The sequence below is a fragment of the Oxyura jamaicensis genome, chromosome 2, assembly GCF_011077185.1.
Source record: "Oxyura jamaicensis isolate SHBP4307 breed ruddy duck chromosome 2, BPBGC_Ojam_1.0, whole genome shotgun sequence".
Classification (NCBI taxonomy): Eukaryota; Metazoa; Chordata; class Aves; order Anseriformes; family Anatidae; genus Oxyura; species Oxyura jamaicensis.
In genome coordinates this window covers 85,751,163-85,772,112 of record NC_048894.1, presented here as the reverse complement: position 1 = coordinate 85,772,112, position 20,950 = coordinate 85,751,163, and the positions used below count along the sequence as shown (strand labels likewise).

At 35.0% G+C, this 20,950-nt stretch overlaps 1 protein-coding gene across 1 annotated transcript in view; it reads right to left on the bottom strand.

Moving 5' to 3' along the window:
- The window catches only part of ABCA13 (ATP binding cassette subfamily A member 13), a 195,658-nt gene that overhangs the window by 26,235 nt on the left and 148,473 nt on the right, over positions 1-20,950 (bottom strand). Inside the window, exons 51-55 of the mRNA XM_035318461.1 lie at positions 19,805-19,961; positions 18,613-18,866; positions 17,858-18,050; positions 16,336-16,445; positions 6,086-6,236 (exon numbers count right to left, since the gene is read on the bottom strand). Coding sequence (XP_035174352.1) covers positions 6,086-6,236; positions 16,336-16,445; positions 17,858-18,050; positions 18,613-18,866; positions 19,805-19,961 — 865 coding nt within the window. The remainder of the gene's footprint in view (positions 1-6,085; positions 6,237-16,335; positions 16,446-17,857; positions 18,051-18,612; positions 18,867-19,804; positions 19,962-20,950) is intronic.

The window sequence follows — 20,950 nt, the reverse complement described above, 5'->3', positions numbered from 1 at the left end:
TCTGTATAACCAGTGGTGTCTTCTGGTTTGCATCACAGTGTACCATAAAGTAAAAATGAAAATCCCTCTTAAACAACTTTAAGTGAAATCCAGAATTGGACATGTGACAAATCTTCAGATACACACAATTATGCAAGACATTTACAATTCTAATGGTTTCCTTCCTTTAGCGAATATGAGATATATCCACAATCACCTTCTCTCCCTCCTTGTCATATTCATCATGATGTTCTATTTCTGGTTTCAATTACTTTCAGCAGTGAAGAGTGAGGAGATACATCAATTTATTTAGCAAGTTGGTAATATTGAGGCCAAATGAAAAGGCGCAGTTATATGCAAATATATATTTTGTGAGTGCATTTGAACCATAAAGATGTTTTACATCTACTCATGCCTGTAGTCATGAATTTAATCTTTCCTCCCTTTCTCTTCCCCCCATCCAGATAACAGAATTTATATCTTTAAGCTAACAATTTCCCTATTTTCCAACATTTCTTAAACTGATTTATTTTTCCCTAACCAAGTCTAATATCTAAAGAATGAAAAAAAAAAAAAAAAAAGATGTGTGACAACAGCTGGGAGAGAGAGGAGCGAGAAGCAGCCCCAGTAGCCCCCAAGGTCAGTGCAGAAGGAGGGCCGTGTACAGACCCACGTGGGAGAAGTTCTTGAAGAGCTGCTGCCTGTGGGCAGCCCCCGCAGGATCAGTTCGGGAAGGACGGCATCCAGTGGGAACGACCCCATGGGGAGCAGGGGCAGGGAGGGACCATGAAGGAGCGGTGGAGATGAAGCTGACAGAAGGGGACTGACTGCAGCCCCCATTCCCCATTCCCCTGCACCGCCTGGGAAAAGGGGATGGAAGAGGGGAAGGTGGATGGAGGGAGGGTGGTTTTAGTTTGCTTTTAGTTTTCTCACTTCTCTAGTCTTTTAATGACGAGCAATAAATGGCATTAATCTCCCTATGTTAAGTCTGTTTTGCCTGTGACGGTAATTGGTGAACCATCTCCCTGTCTTTATCTCAACCCCTGAGCCTTTTCAGTTGTATTTTCTCCACCTCTGGAGAGGAGGGGTAGTGAGAGAGCATTGTGGTGGAGTTCTGCTGTCCAGCTGGGTAAAACCACCACAGCAAGGTAACTTGAACTTTTGCACACATGTTAATATTTCTAAGAGTAAAGATTAAAGTAGGCATGGTGCCTTCCATCCACCAGGAAAACAAGTGGTATATCTACCTCTCTAAAAAGCAGTAAATGATACTAATTATGTAACCCACAATGTTAATTATTTTCCACTGTCTTTCAAAGTTACTATTAATATTCAAGTAAAACATTAAGTAGTACTGAGAGTGATCAGCTAGTATGTTTTCCAGAAAAAAATGGATTGAGTTAGAGGCCTCAATCTATTAGAAGTCTAGAAATGTAGTGTATCTATCCTGAGTTGAAAGGCTGTAAGCATCAGCTTATTAATTTTGCATAATTCTGACAAAATAAACATAACGTGCAACTCTTTGTTATTTTATTATGAACAAAACCATTGAAAAGTAAACCTGACTGAAAATACTGAAAGTTTGTGTCAGACCTAACAGAAATAATAAGCATAAGATGAATTCTAGAATCACTTGAAAAAGCTATACAGTTCCAAAAAAAGTTGTTCTATCTGTCAGGTTCTGAGTAAATTTGAATGCCATATAGGTTAAATATCCTAAGTAACAATCGAGCATCAAATTCACATAAAACAGTATTCATTCCGCTTCAGAATAAACCCAAAATTATTAGATTTCTTCCATTAAGAAAGTGTATCTCATGGTCAAAATTCTAAGGGAAAATAGTTCTTTATCCCAGAAAATAAAACTGTACACTCTAATTCTGCTTGGAGTCTTAAAAAAAACAAGCACAAAAGCTTTGTGCATCGAAAGAGTAACTGCTTTTACAAATTCCTGTTTCCAGCAGCGCTAGAATAGAACACATAAGCAAGTCAATGATGCTCCAGAGTCAGTGCAAAAATCTTCCTGGAGAGTGAACTTAAAAAGAAATCACATTGGCACAGCAAGAAGTTGCCTCTGAAGGCCTGGTGAAGCTTGTTTTGAGATCTGCAATGCATAAGTTTTAATGCAAATAGGATGTGTCAATTAATGCTGTATTAGTATTTGACTTTTTTTTTTTTTTTTAACTAATTGTACACAGTCTTCTGGAACAAATTGAGATGCCGAAACTTGATATATTAAAGAAATAAAAATAACTATTAAAATACTGTGTTAAACCAGCATGTCTAAATAGTCCACAAGTTCTACTCCAAACTTACCAGTTTTGCAGAAAAAAAAAAAAAAAAAAAAAAAAAGTTTCAGAGCAGCTTTAGGAAGTAAAGTAAAACTTCATGTTCCATGAAACTTAAAATTGATAGCAAATGACCCGTTTTCCTCCTCCTTTCCTATTCAGTTAATTACTGTTTTGGAACATTAAGTGCACTCAAATTTATGTCAGGCACTTAACTCCTGCTGTTGATAAATCTGTCTAGCAAAAGGATTTGATCTTTGAAGTTAGTGCTTCAGTGGATTTCTTTGGTAGCAAGGCATCCTGTAACTCACCTGTCCACTTGCTAATTTATTAAAAAAAAAAAAAAAAACAAAATGAATGTATGTTGCTTTCTACATAGTAATCAAAACCATACACTCTCTAGAATATATGTGTACGTGTGTGTGTGCACTAGTATCAACACTCACATGTAAACATTCAGAGGCAGGCTTGGAATGCCATATCATAAGCAGGAAGGAATAAGAATTTCCATTCAGTTGCTTTTCCAAAGCATTCTCAGGCCTCATTTTCTTTACAGACAACTAAAATGCACACTTTCTTCAAGCACCAGCCGTTTCTAGGTTGAAGCACAGCAGCTGTTCAGCAATGCCACGCTGCTGGAAGGGCCCAATGACGAAAACATTTGTTTTCCTCTGAGATAGCTGCACTTCAGTTGTTGATGAAGGTAAACCAGAATAGCTAAATAATATTTGCAGGAGGCCTTTGATGCCTTGATTGCAAGCATATGGCAACAAAGTCTGCTCTGTCATCTATGTAGACCTAAAAACAATGACAGCTGAAAGGAAGAACGGTTTCCATATCACAGATGTGAAACTAAGGCACAAGAGGTGGCACCTAGATCATCTAAGGTTCAGGATAGTCAGAAGACTGACAGTTATCCTCCCTCAGTGCACCACAGTAACGTAACTCATCTCTAAACAACACATAATTGATTTTAACCCACTTGAAGCAGGAACAGTATGTGAGTTACTACTCCTCTTGAGGAACTGTTCCCCATATGGTTTTGAGAGCAGCCATTGGAATATCTGTGTACTAATTACCTAGAGAATAGATGGAGCTGAATACAAAGTGGAAGCTCTTAGGTACAGCAATTATTCATCAATACATCTGCATTTGCAAGGGGTTTTATGAATGCCAGATATTTCAAAGAGAGAGCAAAATTCTCATTTTAGAGGAGGTATAGGAAGCCAGGTTATCCTTGTGGCTCCTCACCAAGTGCAGACAGGAGATAGCAATTACAGTGGTTTTCATTTACATATGCACATGCAGAGACCCCCTGCAGGCACAGCATAGATAGCTGTTGGTATCATCCTGCTCATTGCAATCTGGAAAATTTCCCAGACACCTGAGATGAGTTCAATACCGCATGGGACAGGTTATTTACGAAATGCAGATCCTTAGGCACACCACAAATCTATCTCCATTCTCAAGGCACCACACTAGCTCCTGATCCTGCTCCTTAACCAGATAGCCTGGCTGCCTCCAAAGCAGCTGTTACTGGAAACCTACATCACAGGCTCATTGCAACTCCATTCCCTTTTGAGATGGTCACCATGTGCCCCACTTTATGTGCTATTCGGTCTATTCACAAAGGGAGATTATGTTTCCTCTATACTCCAGGGTGCACTTTCTGAGAGCAATGTGTATGTGTAAGACCCCAAGTCTATGAGTTTAGTGGATCCCCTGAAATGTATTTAAAACTAGGTACTTCTATCATGCAAGTGCTTTTCTGAACCTCACAGTCTTCTTAAGATGTCTTAAAAAGTGCTTCATTTATACCACATGCTGTACCATTTGGACATAAGGGTTATAATAATAAATTGTATTTCCTTCTGAAAATGATAAGAAAAAAAGCTTAAAAGCCATGTTTACAGCACTTTAAAGAACACTGCTGTGTAATTAAACAATCTAATTTTGATTTCCATTTTAAATTGCACTGAGAACCAATAGTATTCAATAACTTCTGTAAAAGGTATGAATATTTACTAGCATTGTTTTGAATGACTACACAGCTTTAGGAGAGATGTCAGAATCTGTTGCCACCTATGTTTCTTTTAAAGCACCACAATAAAAAATGCTAGTTATGATAGGCTTTTAGCCCAACTGTTAGATCTGCCAGTTAATGGACAAAACGCATAATTATAGTTGAGAGGGCTAGTACATTAACAATTAGCTCTTAATATATTTCCTTTAGATCAAAGGAAACGTATTCATGTTTGCAGTATTCTGCCAGTACTCTGAAGCAAAAACTACCGATGATGAGTTAAGATCAGCAAACAAGTAAAAGATTGCAGCATGATTTCTAAAAAGCCTGCAAGAAGTATACTGCTAAAACAATAAGCTAATGTCCAGCCAGGGTCTATTAAGGAGATAGCCCAGTAGAAGGTGCAAAGACTTCTAAGAATCTTTCATATTCCCTAACCTCTGATCCAGCAAGACCCAACTGAGCTTAAGGAAACATTAAAACTATTACCTGCTCTGATGCTATTATTGGGGCAAGATATCACTTATTTGTGAATATTCAGTGTCCCATTGCTGGAGACAGACCTTTTTCTCAAATAGTACCTAGCTGCTGGTGAAAAAGCTGTGAAGAAACAAGAAGGCAGACTCAATACACAGACAAGAAACTGACGATAAACCACTTGGTGAACCCTGAGGCAATAACCAAGATGACGATAGGTAGGTAGGTAAGTAGGTAGGTAGGTGGGTAGAAAAGAGATTTCAGTTACATAGAGTTTTGTTTCTGGGAAAAGGAAAAGGAAGACAGACGCCTTGTGGAAGTTACAAGGTCAATCTGGGATACCATACAGCCCTAACAGTTATGTGGAACCAATCCATACAGCACGAATGGCCTTGATTTCATATCACGCTTCAGTTTTTGCTTGTAAATAGAGATGCACAAGAGACTGAACTGCTTAAGAACAGGCCATATAGAAACTTCCATCAGTGGAGATGGAAATAAATAAATTTTATACTATAACCTTTTAGTATGTAATTTCTAGTATGAGTTGACTGATGAGGCTCTTTACAGAAAAAAAAAAAAAAAAAAAAAAAAAAGAGAGAGAGAGAGAGAGCTGTTTGTTGCTCAGAACAGCCATATCTGTATCAGTAAATCCCAACTCCCAAGTGACATTCCCAGATATTGTAATAGCCTTTGCTAGTAAGTTTAGTAAGTTGTTAAACTATTTCCTGACACAGGTTTGGCTCTTCTCCTCAGACAAATCCAGGAATATTTTAGGAACTGCTCCCAGCAGGCAATCTGAATGCAGCCACTGTCTTGTGAATGTTCAGGCTTTTACCAGCAGTGCTGACAGCTGTCACTTGGCCTCAGCACCCAGATGCTTAGTTTCTTTACATAGAAATTCAACAGATTTCAATTACTTCTAAGTATAATTCCATCTCTGAAGAAAAGGTGCATGACCTGGCACATTTCGTACTCCCTCCCAGTCCTCTACATGTGACAATGAAGGTATTGAATCATTCATAAAATTAATTTCCTTTAGAATTTGTGTATCAGAGATAGTATTTGCATTAGTGATATTTCACTACCCTCAGTGATGTTACTGTGTTTGAACTAGCACTAGACAGAAAAAAAAAAAAAAAAAGAAAGAAAAAAAAAGTATTGTTTAGATAAATTAGCATAACGAAAAACCTTATTACTAACACTGTTAAGATTAAGTATAGGATATTCTCACATGTAAAAAAAAAGCACCCTTTATTCATAAACTCCACTGACCAACCTGGCTGCAGCTCTACCTGCAAATCTGTTCTGGAGTTACCTTACAGATATGTTGTTTTGGAATTCCACGCAGTATGCAGTAATAATAAAGATGCTCCCAACCCGTTAAAAGTTCATCCAGCGCATCGTGCTGTGGACAATAGCCGATAAGAATGCCTTCAGAGCTAGCAGACAGTATATCCATTTCAGATCTGTTTAAAAGAAAAAAAAAAAAAAAAAGTATGTAAAAAATATAGCCCTGGTTTTCACCCTTGTGATAAACAGTCCTCAAGACAAGGACACATCTTTTACTCTATTGGTAAATGAGTTTGAATCTCTTCACTGTTATCACTTAACATGGTACCACCCATACTCCATGCAAGCTTTTTGTCCCCTTCTCTGAGATTTGTGCTGCCACCCATGCTTCACTGCTCTAAATGTGCATGCGTGAACAGACAAACACAGGAGGACAGATCTATGAGAACTAATTCTTACCAGGTTTACCTCCCCTATACATTTAGTAGACCCTGCTCTGAGGGGATATACTTCAAAACCATACAGTGTTCATCACATTCAATATTAGAGGGGCATTAGTCTTGAAAGAGACAGCAAAACATTGCTGTGTATTCTTTACATGTCTGTGTACATGCACACATGCATTGTCTAAACAACAAAAGCCAGAGAACCAAAGCCTATTAAAGACTAGTAAGTTTAAGACAATACAGGTAAAAATATAAAGTGATTCTGATTTCAGAGACTTTGGCCATCTCTTTGTAGCTGTATGGTATTACTTGAAATTGCATTCATTGCTAAGAAGCAAGCTTGATTGCAAGGGTGTCTCATTACCCATAATGACACTAAATCTGTCCTATTTATTCCAACATCTAATCCAACATTCAATGATGCTGATTTACATTTACAGAAAAGACCTGTCAAAATTAAGCTACTTAATTAAAAAGAGAAAATTTGAGTTTTGAAAAAAAAGTTTTTAAAAGGTTCTGCATTACAGAATGGCTTACCCCTTAGTGGTTTTCTGTGTTTCTGGTTAAGAGAACTAAATGCATGATTATTAATTTAGACACAATGTAAATGCATTAAATGGAGGATCTACTAATACCAGCACCAGTGAAAAAATAAATATGTATCTCCTGTTTCTTAACAACATTCAGGAGTCTGTGGAGAAAAAGAAAACACAAACTCTGCATCTTACTTGATGAATCACAACATCAAAATATTTTAATCCTGTCAAAAGATAAATTATCATGATTATGATGAACCTTGCTGGAGACTAATTAGAATGGGCTTTTGCTCTTAATGGCAAAGATATAAAATTTTAGTACCTTTGTAGGTTTGGATGGTGCCAGGAAGTTAACTGCCTGTAGATATCTCTCTAGGTAAAGACTTAGCACAAAAAAAAAAAAAAAAAAAAAAAAATCGGGGGGGGGGGGGGGGGGAAGAGGATGCTAGAAGTGCACTCTGTCATTAAACTATATCTAATTGAAAATTATTTTAAATAAGGTATATACAGATTTTTTCCCAGCTCAGTTTTTAGACATACCTAAATCAAATTAAATGAGTTTTTAAGGTCATATTTACCATAAGCTATGGACTGAATAATGTTGATCTTATTACATGACCTGACTGAAGCTGTGTTTTCTTTATCTAACAAACTCTAACATTGTGAAACTATCTACAGTGAAATGCTGTCAAGATGCTGCTGAATAGAGAGTGATGTGCATAAAGTTTGCTATACTAGGAAGATTCAGGCAAGCTAACAAGGCTTTTTTTTCTTACAGGTACTCTCCTTGGAGTCCGGGTTTCTAGTAACATGCCAAGTTCAGTCACAAGAGAACAAATCACACTCAGGGGTAAATTCAGGGACATTTACTCAGCATGAACTCTCTATCTGGATAGATACATATATCCTGGAATGGATCCATACCACGAAGAACAAAAAATAAGTATGCATGGCTGCGAAATATAACAGACACCTGATGTCCTTAAGCTAGAACTTGATTAGACCATAGTTACTCAGTTCGCATTGGGAAATAAAAACACTTCTGTGTCCACAGTGCTAATTGCACAGATACAATTTTAGTGTTGTGCTTCCTATGAAGCAGACACAGCCTTAGATGAACAAGATCCCACCCAGCAACCTTTAGCTTTCATAAAGGAAGAATGCAGTGAGAATACATCATTTAATATTCTTACTGAGCTTGGTCCTTATCTTGTATCTGCATCCATTAGTGCTGACCTTGAACACATAAAGCGTTCCCATTAGTAAAGAAATTCTAATGTATTCATTAATGAACTCATGGACCTATTTTTTTTCCATCTCTAGATGCCTGTATCGGTCATAAAGCAGAAAGCAATCTGAATTGAATTTAACAACAACAACAACAAAAAAGCCATATGTGGATTCTAGCTTTTTATTGAAACCTTAGAATGCCTACTCTTTCCACAGCAATAACACTGAGTAGATGTCCAAAAGAAAAAGGTTGGAGATCATAATTGAGTTTTGTTTAGCCAGCATAACCTTTCTCTGAATACTGAATATCTGAATAAGAGATGAAAGAAAACCACAGAATAATATTTAATTACAGTACATATCTTATGATAGAAACCTGCCTTTATCTCAGAAAATTAATATTCCTTGGAATTCAGTTAATCTCTCAAATTTCATTTTCATGGGCTTAAATGAAATGAACTTTACAAGAAGTTACAGCATGATACCCCAAACCCTTTTCACTAAATTATATACTCTAAATGCTTAAAAAAAATCTCATTATATTCAGTACAATAATTATATCTTTCTTTAACAAACATCATGTATGACATTATCAGAACACAATCGGAAACATACATTTTTATATTTTCTGAAATATAGATTAGCATGCAGCAAAATGCCAAACTCTTTCTCAGCCTAGAGAAAAGCAGGCCCTTCTTTTCTGCCCTTTTATTATCAACATGCTAGCATTTCTCATTAGACCAATGATGTAAACAACATGAGAGATAGGAGGGGGCAGGTGGAACAACTCATTTTTAAAAAGAAGAGAGAAAGCACATATAACTGCAGGTGCCAACCTTTCTCTGACTTTCTGTCCGTAGTACAGTAGACACAACGAATACCACTGTAATTTCTAAAAACTATAGGATAGAAACCAGACATTTACAGAAATACAGGGATTTCTTTATCATTATAAAAACATTTAGGAATGGTTATCTTCAGATTCTTTCAGTTACTTTGGTCTGACCTAGTTCAGGCATGGAACATAAGTTCTATTCTTCCTAGTGAAGATTCATTTTTAGATTATATTGTTATGCTCAGTCAATACTTTCACTTACTATTTAATTTTTCGTGTAAAGTGGAACAGCTGCAACAAATGAAACCAGCAGAATGCATCCAGAATACTTTATATGTTAAATAAAAATTTAAAGATGAAAAACTACAATGCTGGTACACTTCTTACATACAGTCAGCAGACTGCATGGCATCCTTGAGAAAAATAGTACAGAATAGCACTTGAAGCCTTGAAAAGACTGTATTCTGTCCCTTTCTATATGCTTTTGTGTCCATTTATTCAGTAAGAATTATGATAACTTTCACATAAATCATCCTGAAAAAAAAAATAAAAAAATCCAGGACTCCAGGAGGCTTCCATAAATTTGGAATGCTCGTCTTAAAAAGTTTTGTACTAATGATGAAAGAAACTTGCCAGCCTTGCAAGGCAATGGAGATTTTAGCAAAATAAACTCAGAGTGGATGAAACCTTCACTTAAATGTATTCATCCACTGATTTTTTTAAGGCATTTAACCAATCCATTTCTTTTGTGTGTTGCAGTACCCCTGAAATCTGATTCCAGTCTTGAGAGCTACCCTGGAGTAGCATGGACTCCAGTCAGAAAGCCTTTGCTGGCACTGGAAAGAGAACAAAACACTAGAATGTGTTCAAAGAATCTCAGACAAAACCTACTCCTTCCTGTCACATGAACTGGACTTCTGTCTTCCAGAAGGTTGGGTTGGTTGTTGAGAGACTGAATTTCCTTCTCGTTTTTTACAGTGGTTACCAACAACATTGCTTAGGCAGCTGCAGGTTGACATTCAAAGGTATGACCTCAATTTCAACACAACTTAGTGCCCCCAATATCAGCCTTTTGGCTGTTTATGAAAAAATGTTTCACTATTGACTCTGCTGTGCACTTTGGTTCATTTTTGTGTGCTTTTTCTGTGGTGTTTTAATGCAGTTAAAATAAAGGCAATGATATATATGGTACTTACAATGGCTTCTGCAGAGAGATAAATTCCATTAATTAGTCAAAATGAAATATAAATTTACAAATTGCAAAAGTAGTTAGACATTCCATTGTACTCATAACTGCACATTCAATTCAGTGCATACTAATGCTCAATTAACATTATAAAAAATCAATGTTAAAATATAATTAATGTAACTAAAGCTTAGTTATAATTAAACTAATTATACTGATATACAGTGTAACAACAGCTTTCTCAGCCATTATATTGATGTAAATTTATTCTGCCTTTCAAGTAAAGCTATTCGAATTACATTTTAAATTATTTATCAAGCTGAATATCATAACTATCAAGAGTCCAAGTTGTAGCTCTATAGAAATATTTTACTTTCCCCTCTTTGGAAAGCAGTTCTTTGGTCCTATGACTTTGTAATCCAACAGCTGAGATGACTGACTTTCAATTCAAATAGAATGGGGAGTTGCTGTCATGGAGGATCTCTATGCAGAAGAAAGAGAGAAATTCATGGGAGATAAATTAATTATATAAGGAACACTGCCAAATGCTTTGGGACACTTATGAACAGGATTAGGTCCACCGCAACTACTTCTTCCTTTATGCACCCCCACTACAATCAAGACTTTACACTGAGTATGAACTTAAAATTGACTATATGCAGCAAACTACAATGGAGAAAACTGCAAAACAACTTGAGCCAAAAAGGCAAACAAACCACTAAACACTAGTCGCATTCTTTTACACTGATCTTGACATGACACTTAAAAGGATTTTGACACATTCTCTTCCCAGCTGTCTTTAGCCCTTCTCAGTTGAGGGAGGCTTTACAATAATAGTCATTGCAGAAGGTACAAACTTCTAAAGGGGATGAAAACTAAGAGTGGCCAATGTACACTTAAAAAGTGGAACAGATATGAAGTATCTGCTGACGCATCAGTCCAGAAGTGATTCAAAGACTAAGAGGGCTCACTTTGACTGGGTTCACTTTGTTCTCATTTCTTTTACTACTTCAGTAAGTGTCAGCTTTCCTGAGTACATATATACTCAGATACTGTTTCTTCAAGCTATTTGACAAAAATAGTAGCTATGAAAATGCTTATGGATATCCACAATAGCTTTCAAATAGCCAGCTCCTGGTGACAATCTGGTCATAGCAGTAAAGCTAAGGATATACTACTCTGAGTCCATTTGTACCCTTAAAGAGGAACACATACACTACACAGAACACAAACGAAGTGCCATGCAGTCAATCAACTGTTATATTTGTTTAAGCTTGACAACTACTTTGCCTAGACGTTGCTCAAAAGTCAGTCTCCTAACATCTTAAAGCACCATTCTTGATAAATACAGGCAAGTAAATTTTATTAAAATATTTTATTTTCTAAAATAGGTTATAAAATTAAAAGTATTAAAAAAAAAAAAAGGTAAATTTAACTTAACTTTTAAACTTTTACTTTAAAAAGTAAATTTTATTAAAATATTTTCTTTTTCTCTTTTTTGCTTTTAATATTTCTGACCTTCACCAGAGGGACTGCCGGTACTTCAGTGTCAATATTTTACTTCCACATCTTCCTTTGCCACTTTTTAATCCACTTTTAGAAGTTGTAGATATCCCTAACATGGAGACACTTTCTCTATATGATATTGTTTTTATGTTTCATCTGGACAGATATGTCACTGATAATGGCAATGTTAATGAGGTACATAAAATAATAAAAAAGGCAGAATCCCCTATGAATAGCATTTTACTATTACCTTCACAAGATTGTCTGTGATTAGTGATAAATTCCTATTATTTCTCTTACTATGAGTATCTTTATGAGGTCACAGTTACAGCCAGAATGGGATTGCAAAGGTTAGATGTTGCCTGAAAGAATTTTCTCCACAAGAATATGAAATTTTTTTTAAAGTAGTTCTTTGGTAGACTGCTTAGCTTGTATACTGTAAATGTGCATTCCCCATGTAAATGCTAAGATACATGAAAGTTAGGAACATACTCTGTTTAAAATATCTATTTGATTTGTAATGTATCAAAAATAAAAAGTTTAAAAACAGATCAAAAGCTTTCCCTTCCCCAAAAGAATGTCCCCATCAAAGAGAATGCCAAGAAACTTTAATGTGCAGAAGAGATGAAGCTGGATCTAGCATTTAATACAAATTTCTTCTTAATAACACCCAGTCTTACAAATCTGAGTGATAGCTTTAATGCATTTTATTAAGCTTTTGTTACAATACAAAATAATAATAATAATAATAATAAAATCTTAGGAATAAGCTTGTTTTTTTGTGGCTTTAAACTTTCAACAAACAAACAATTTGGAGACCAACAAATCTTTTTGAAGTACTTGAAGGTATTTTGAATTTGATTTTTTGCCCTTTTAAAAAGGCAGCTCTAGACCCAAAAGTACATTTTCCAATTTTCTTTGAGAGTTTAGCTGGAGTTCCCTGAACACGACTTGATCATCATTGTGTGGGGAGCACAGTTATCTCTATATAACCCCAGGCACCTCCAAGATGTTTTAGACTGAAGTCCCAAAAATTCTGCTTGCAATTCAACATGCACTTTTGAAAAGCTGATCTGCCATTTCTAGTCCCCTGTCCAAAAGTGTAAATGGTGTCCTGTTAAATTCAGGTCTGATTTCAGGCCAGCTGTCTCTATGAGACACTTCCGACTTTTTTGTATATTCTGTGAAAATATTGCACTAATAATCAGGAAAATGTGGTTGCTTTTTTTGTATTGTTTTGGTTTTATATCCAGGAACTTTCAAGAACAGTTTATTCAATGAAACAGAACCTGTTATGAATTAAGGATTTTTAACCCACCTAAACCCCCTTGGGCACCTGATACACAAACCAGATAGATCTATATTCTCCAACTATTTACATTTTTGTGTTTATTGACATACATAATAATTTATCAGCAGCAAATCAATCCTTAGAGAGGAAAGATGAAAGCTGCATTTGTCTTCTTGATGTGAAATGCACATATTCCTTACAGAACATATTGCATAGCATAGCAAGTTAAAAGAACAGAAATATTTCCAATGTACCGAAGCTTCTTGGTTTTGCCTCCAAATACTGATTTAAGTGTTGCAGCCAAAGGTCTGGGACTCAAGTACACTCGTTTCACTTTAATAACTGTTCCCAGAAGTTGCAACTAACAAAGATGTAATTAACAGTTTAAAGACACCTGAAACTAGAAAATATTCAGGACACTCACAGATACATCAACTGTTACACAAAATACTTTGCATTTCTTTTTTTCCTCGTGTTTGAGAACTTGGTATTTGTCCCAGTTCTTGTCCTTTTAAGCAGGATAAACGTGACTGCTGCTCAGTAAAGAAAATAGCCATACCTGAAACTGAAGTAAGAAACATCAAATCCTATGACAAGCATCTTTGTATATTCTCACTAGACTACATAAAACATTAATTGATTCAGAGATCATAATCTTTTTTGTTGTTGTTTTAAGATTATAAATCAATTATATTCAGGAAAAATATATTCTGCTTTGCATGAGAAATTTTAGCAGTAGATCAAGAGTTGAGGAAGGGTTCTCCAGACCTGCTGTGGTTAGAATCCCATCTATGCAAGAGTCAACAGTTTTGTCCACTACTAATTTACAGTAGCACAGTAACACAGTGCATCTTGATTTGCTTTACATCAGTTGACAAAATATGAAGCAAGCAACAAAATCAGGAATTACACAAATCTCTACTCCAACCTCAAATTCGTTTCCCCAGGGCTAGCTACTCCACAACTGCAGCTTCTCCTTGAGGCTGCCACCTTTATAATATTAGAATAAGTGAGTGATAAATTTTGAAAACACAGGAATGCTTTACATTCACTTGTAGACTTATGTCTTCAACTATGTAAGAAACATCAAAACCCATAAGGTGACATCCAGGTCAGGGTGAGGATTAATACTGTTAATGATATTTTGGAGACTTAAATATGACAATCTCCTTTGGGTTCTTCTCTAGTCTTCTGAATGTGTCAAATTTCATTACATATATGTTAGTACATAGTAAATAACATTACTTTTTAAATGAATGGGGTAAATGAAAGTAACATACAAGATAGGTAGCAGGCATAATCAAATATTATTAATTATGTAGCATGAATTATCAGGTATTACTGCCTATTTAAAACTATTATTAAATACCAGAAGCATAAATTTGACTTCAAAACAATTGTTATCCCTTTCACCAAAAATAAATTGCAACATTCTAGTAAAAGGAATACAGGGATTGGTATATTGTTTTATGATTTTTTGAAGAATTACCTTTAGGGGTTCTGATAAAATAAATAATGTACTTAATAAACATAGTGTAACCGCCAAGACATCTGACAATGAAATATATTCTTACAACTTTATATATGCTTTCAAGTAGGTATTAAAATATAGGAATTGTCACATCAAATCACATCATTTGCCCATACACAGATCTGATGTCACATTGTATAGGGAAACCCATATGAAATTAATGAATGCACAGGAAGGACCAAAGGCAAGTCCCATTAAAAGCTATAGAAGAATAACCCTTGAAATCTAAGCAAAACCTGGAAGCTTAAATACTATCTTGAGGACAGTATCTTATTGGAAATCATTACAGATTATTGTATTTCTATAAATCTCAAATCCTTTTCAGACACATGCTAAATTTCTGACCTCCACAATATCTTGGTAAATGAATTCCACAGGTTCCAAAGAACAACAAATACTATTTTTAACTTAATTTTAAATTACTGTTTTTTGTTTTTGCCTTTTTTTTTTTTTGGGGGGGGGGTCATTGTTATCATTCTTGCTTAATATCTGGAAATGTTCATCTTCTGTTTTGGGAAATTATAAGTGAAAATAAACATCTAAATGTTTCTACAAGCATTGTATGACACTCATATTACTTCTTATACTTTTAAGAATTTTATTTCCAAAATCTCTTTAGTCATTCCTTCCTCCTGATTAACAACTATTTGACGGTGATTTGGGGAGTTCTTTGTTATTAAGTCCTTTTTACCTGAATATATTGAACAAAAAAATGTTGTTATGAAAGACATTTTAAAAACAAAACAATAACAACAAAATCAACTTAGTAGAACCATGTTTAGTAGTGGTGATGGTGTCCACTTTTTCTCTTCTTTTAAGGGTAAACTTTCAAGAAAACAGAATTTTGCTATGACTGAAACTACTTGCATTATGAAATTATATCTATTTATCATTATTTTCATTAAGAAGAGAGCAAATACTGACATATGAAAGCATTTAAATTCTAAAACAAAGACATATATCTTGGAAATTTCAAAATGTTTCATTTTAAAGTCTTGTGAATTAAACCCTTCACCCCTCATTCTCCAATTTTGAAATGGACATAATTTAAAAACAAACAAACAAAGAAGATTTAAAATTGTTAAGTAGCCCACAATACATTAATACACATACACACATTTTACTTTGGTTTTACTCAAAAATAACTTTACTTTCCCTCCCATGTTGCTGGTAAAACCTGTATATGTTGGCTACACCTAAACCAAAAAGCCATTATTCACTTATCACTCCATCAAAATTATCCTCAATACCACTAACACTACATCTCTTTTCTTCATTACACAACATATTGATCAAGTAATTAATTAATGACTCTGAAGGACCTAAGTGTCAGAAAATATTTTAAAATTATCCACTTTAAGCACCAATCGTCATCCTAAGCCTGGAAACCTTTTGGTGCAGCACTAGTATGGGAGATTTACATCCATGCATCTGTACATACTGTATATTAAGATTTTTGTTACAACTCAGGCTTCATGTAGCCTGCTCTTTTGCTACCAGACAACTTTATTCTCAATTAACAGAGCTGTCAGACTTTAAAATGTTGCTGTCATAATCCCTGATGTTCCTGACAAGGCCCTAACAGCAATGATGCAATATGGATTTAAAAGGGATCAAAACAGGTCCCTATACTACAATATAAAGGACTGAAGACATTGAAGATCATTGGCATTATCAATTAGCCCTATTCTGTTAAAAACCCTGTGTTATTTACCCTGTAGGAGTCCGGATAACAGCACGCCCTGCAGATGGGATGATCTCTCCAGTTAGCATCTTAAATGTTGTGCTTTTCCCAGCTCCATTTGTTCCCAGGAGTCCAAAACACTAAGATCAAAAAATAAAAAAAAAGAAAAAAAGAAAAAAAAATAAGGAGCAAAGGTGAAAAATTGTTATTAATCTGCAATGTTGATAGAAATATGTAATATTAATTCTTCAACAGTTATCTCCCCTTTTCATATTTCTTATCATGTCTGTAAGATGCTGTCTATGGCTATTCAGTATGTGCAATTCCCTTTCCAACAGAAAATAAGTTTTCAATAAAATAAAATATTTATTTTCAATAAAATAAAATATTACCTCCTACATTCTTAAAAATGACATATAGCCCTCCATTTACAACCCTGTCCTATAATTTAATGCATTAGTTATCCATATAATTAAGTGCTAAATTTGAGCTTGGGGGTTTCACATCCAAATCGAGAGCCAGAGAGAAATATAGTCAATATTTTTAAATGAATATTTCTTACTTTCTCATAAGCTGCTTCACTTTGTACAAGTAAACAAACAGTGAACATCCAAGACACTGACTCAGTTAATTCAGAGCCCAGCTGTGATGAACACATGCTTAAGCTAGGACAGTATTTGTATTAAGTTTACAAATAGCACTAACTTCATAACTTTCAAAATACTTGTTTCATGAACTTTCTTACTGATAAATATATTTGAACCAGCAACATCCTCCAGGTTACTCCAGTTACCCAACAACTGACCTGTAACTGTCTGTATCTCACCGGACCTGTGCTGCCATGTACATTTCTCATATTTGTTTTTATTAATGCATATTTGTAGTTTGCTAATGTCAACCAAGAAAAAAAGTATTTTCCTTATCAGTATTTTAAATGAAAATTTGCACTTCCCAAAGTGTCTAAATCTTGAAAAAGTAAATGCTGTTTTGAAATCTTTAGGATTACCATGATTCAGTGTGAGATTTCACTTTATTAAAACAGTATATTGGTATATTATATACTACATTAAAATATACTGGAATTATTTCAGTATGAGAAATACAATGTTGCCTTGGAGACAAATTCAGAATCCTATTCACATTTTGCAATTGAGCTACACATTCTTTGCTTTCTCTTTGGCATTGAATTGCTGCTCTGCTACCTACTGGCATTTCATGTTAGCCGATAAAACAGTAATTTGCTAAAGATAAACAAGATGAAAAAAACTCTGATACATTGTTAAACCAAAAAAAAATAAGTGAAGTGTTGCTTCTTAAAGACCACCACATCTTCTACTTCTATCCAGATACTGATTTTCAGAAATTACTACAACTAAAATTGTTCTGCTATCTACAGATCTTTGATTGCAGACATACAGGTCTGAACAACTGCTAGGAATCAAGTGGGGTTTGGGGGGGGGGGGGGGGAATTTTGATTTTTGAGGGGGTTTGGTTAAGTTGGTTGGTTTTGTTTTGTTTTGTTTTTCCAAAGGAAGAAAAAAGTCCTCTTTACCTCTCCCCTTGTTATTCCCAAACTTATGTTTTCCACAGCTATGTTCTTCTTACTGAAACCTCCATAACACTTCCTGAGGTTGTACAGAAGAAGGACATCGTTACCAGTTCTTCCACCAAAAAGTCGCTGTCGCTCCATCTCTACATCAATATCTTCTGAAGGGATGACTGTGCTGTTAACTGAACACTGACCCCTAAAATAGAAGATATCAAATACCACATGGCAAATTGAACATTGATGTGCTCTCGATAATTCTGTTTTATTTCCCTGAAATCCCTTAAAGCTCTGTGATCACTTCTCAGCAGAATCCAAGGGAAAAAGAAAGCACTTGTGTTTTTTTCTGCAGTTTACAATAATACAGTAATATTGGTGGTAGGGGGATGGTTGAGTTAGATGATCATGTCCAAAAGACAACCTTTTGGACCTTTTCCAACCTTTATGATTCTGTGATTCTATGATTTTTTTTCTCCTTCCTAAAGTTGCAATTACACTCTACTGTTCATATGAAACAGCAACATAGACATTCAACTGAGAATGAACTCCACATTGAAACATTATTTAAGTCAGAAATAAGAATGATGAAATGGGGAAATCCTTCATTCAAAATGGAAGCATGGGACCACAAAATCATCCAGTTCAAATAACTCTGAAGCAAACAAAACAAAATCCCTAAGTGAACAGGATTCCACCATTTTCTTTCCCTAAAAAATAGTTAACTGCTTACTATGGCAGAATACAAATGGTAATGCACACACCTTGGTTTCTGGAGGAGATCCCAATGGAAAAAAAGCCTTAAAAGAAGAAGAACTGTTCCCTGCAGGGCCATTTCCAAAAAAATCCAGCCCAGGAAATTCATCTCAAATGGGCTCACGTACGAATCTATTCCAAAGTTGCTGGTCAGGTCAAACTTGATCTGGTTGTATGAAAGTTCAATTAAACCTTGGCCTAAGCAGAATTGTGGGAAAATTATAAATGTCCATTTGAGGATATTGTAGATGTACTGAAAACTCTTAAAATCCATAAAGAAAGAAAAAAGAAAAAAAAAAAAAAAAAAAAAGAAAGGAAGAAAGAAAGAAAGAAAATTAGTTTTCTCTAACAAAACATTAAGCACACTTACTAAGCTGGATATACCTTTCAAATCTCCCTCAAGGCAAACTGATTTTGACAGAGCATATCATGAACTATTTTGGGACAGGGATCATCTCTTACTGTGTTTTAGAGTGCCTACAGCCACAGAGTCCTAGTTTTCTGAGGTTCACAGACAGTGACAGAACAGACACATGGCTGTGGTCATTCCATTTTCTCAAAATTTTAATATTTGAATACTATTAATTCTAAATCACCAACTTAACCCTAGTTGAATTTTGGAGGCATCAAATCTGCCTCCAATTCTGAGTGATGTGTAATCCACATTTGTCTTCAGACATCAAGTTTTTTACCTGCTACATGCATAGGTAGTGAAATACACACATTCTGGTTTTCTTCTCCATCAGGTTGTTTAATTACCATTAAGAATAATGAAAATTACATACATGGACTGAGAATGCATATTACTATTCATACAGCGCATTACAGATCCTAGAAATAAGCGGATTATCTCTTATGTCAATATTATTCAAACACATTTTACAATGCATATAATCTACTCAATGGACTAGAACAGCTCCCATTATGTGCAAATTACAACTTAATGGTCTGGAAAATGTCAAGATTTCAATTAACACTATTTTTCCATTATTTCAGTGCAAGCTTTTTTTTGTCTTCTTATAAGCAAGTTAAAATTCAAGACAGTAACAAGCAATATGGTACATAGTGGGACAGAAAAATCAGGAAGGTTTAAAATGCCATTTTTTTTTCTGCTAGAAATTATCTAGTCTGTGCATAGGTATGCATATGCATACACACATACATCTCATGAGTAATATGAAGCTAAGGTTTCATACTGACCTGTACTTTGGAAATTATAGCTAACAAACGAGGTAAGAGAGTCACCAGCATGGTACAAAGGCCAAACACAAAGTTTAAGGAGATGTAAGAAATAAAAGCGACATCTGAACTTGAGAAGAATCGGGATACAAGATACATCCATGGTAAAGTTGCATATCTGAAATTAAAAAAAAAAAAAAAAATCACAAGTTAAGCAACTCTTCTGACCAACTGAAAAAGAGGTCAAATTTGGGATATATTTTCTTTATCTAATTACCTTATGATTCTGTAGAAGTACCCATATCTACTGTCATGTAATACGAAGATATGAACCATTTTTGCATATATTAACTGCATGGTTTTACTTTCACTGTTCCAGAGTTCACAAGCTTTATGGCAAAACCATGCATCTTTTAACAAGTGTTTTATGTGAGGACAGAATTAAAAGCAGGCTTTTATAGAAGGAAGAGGAGAACACAAATAGAAAGAAGAGGAAGCCAGGAGAGAGATGGGGAAGATGTAAAATAAAATGAAAGGGGAGAAAAGGGGGTAGAAAATAGTAATATGACATCACAGCATAATGATGTTATGGCTTGGTTTATTTGATCTAGCAAAAGATGGTTTGGTTTTTTTTCTCCTATGATGGGATGTCCTGATCTTACAGAAAGTCCTCTTTTTCCCTGTATTCTCTCATAAGCAGCCATATTTTGCTATTTAAGCATCTGTCTCATATGGTATGTAATCTCCATCACACAGATAGCAACTATTATTTGGTTAAGGAAGAAAATTCTTCTTCAGAATGCTTATCCTGTAACTATTCATTTTCAGCATTTCTCACATCACCTGGGACTGCACATTAGAAGAGGCAAAGCAATAGCATAGATAAACTATTAGTTTGATTAAGCCCAGGGCTCAATATATATTTATATAGAGAAATCAATACTAAGTTTAATCAGTTATTTTATCTTTCTGTAACTTTATTTACTATTTTATAATGTGAAATTTAAGCACGATGGTTATAAGGGAGGACTTTTCTATCTCATTGCACTATTTGGAGACAAATCTTCAAACAGTTTAGTATTCCACATTGGACAGTCTTCTTCCTGGATATATAAATTGCTGGAGCTGTATAAGATTACAGAATTACTGAAAATTGGTAGAACTGTA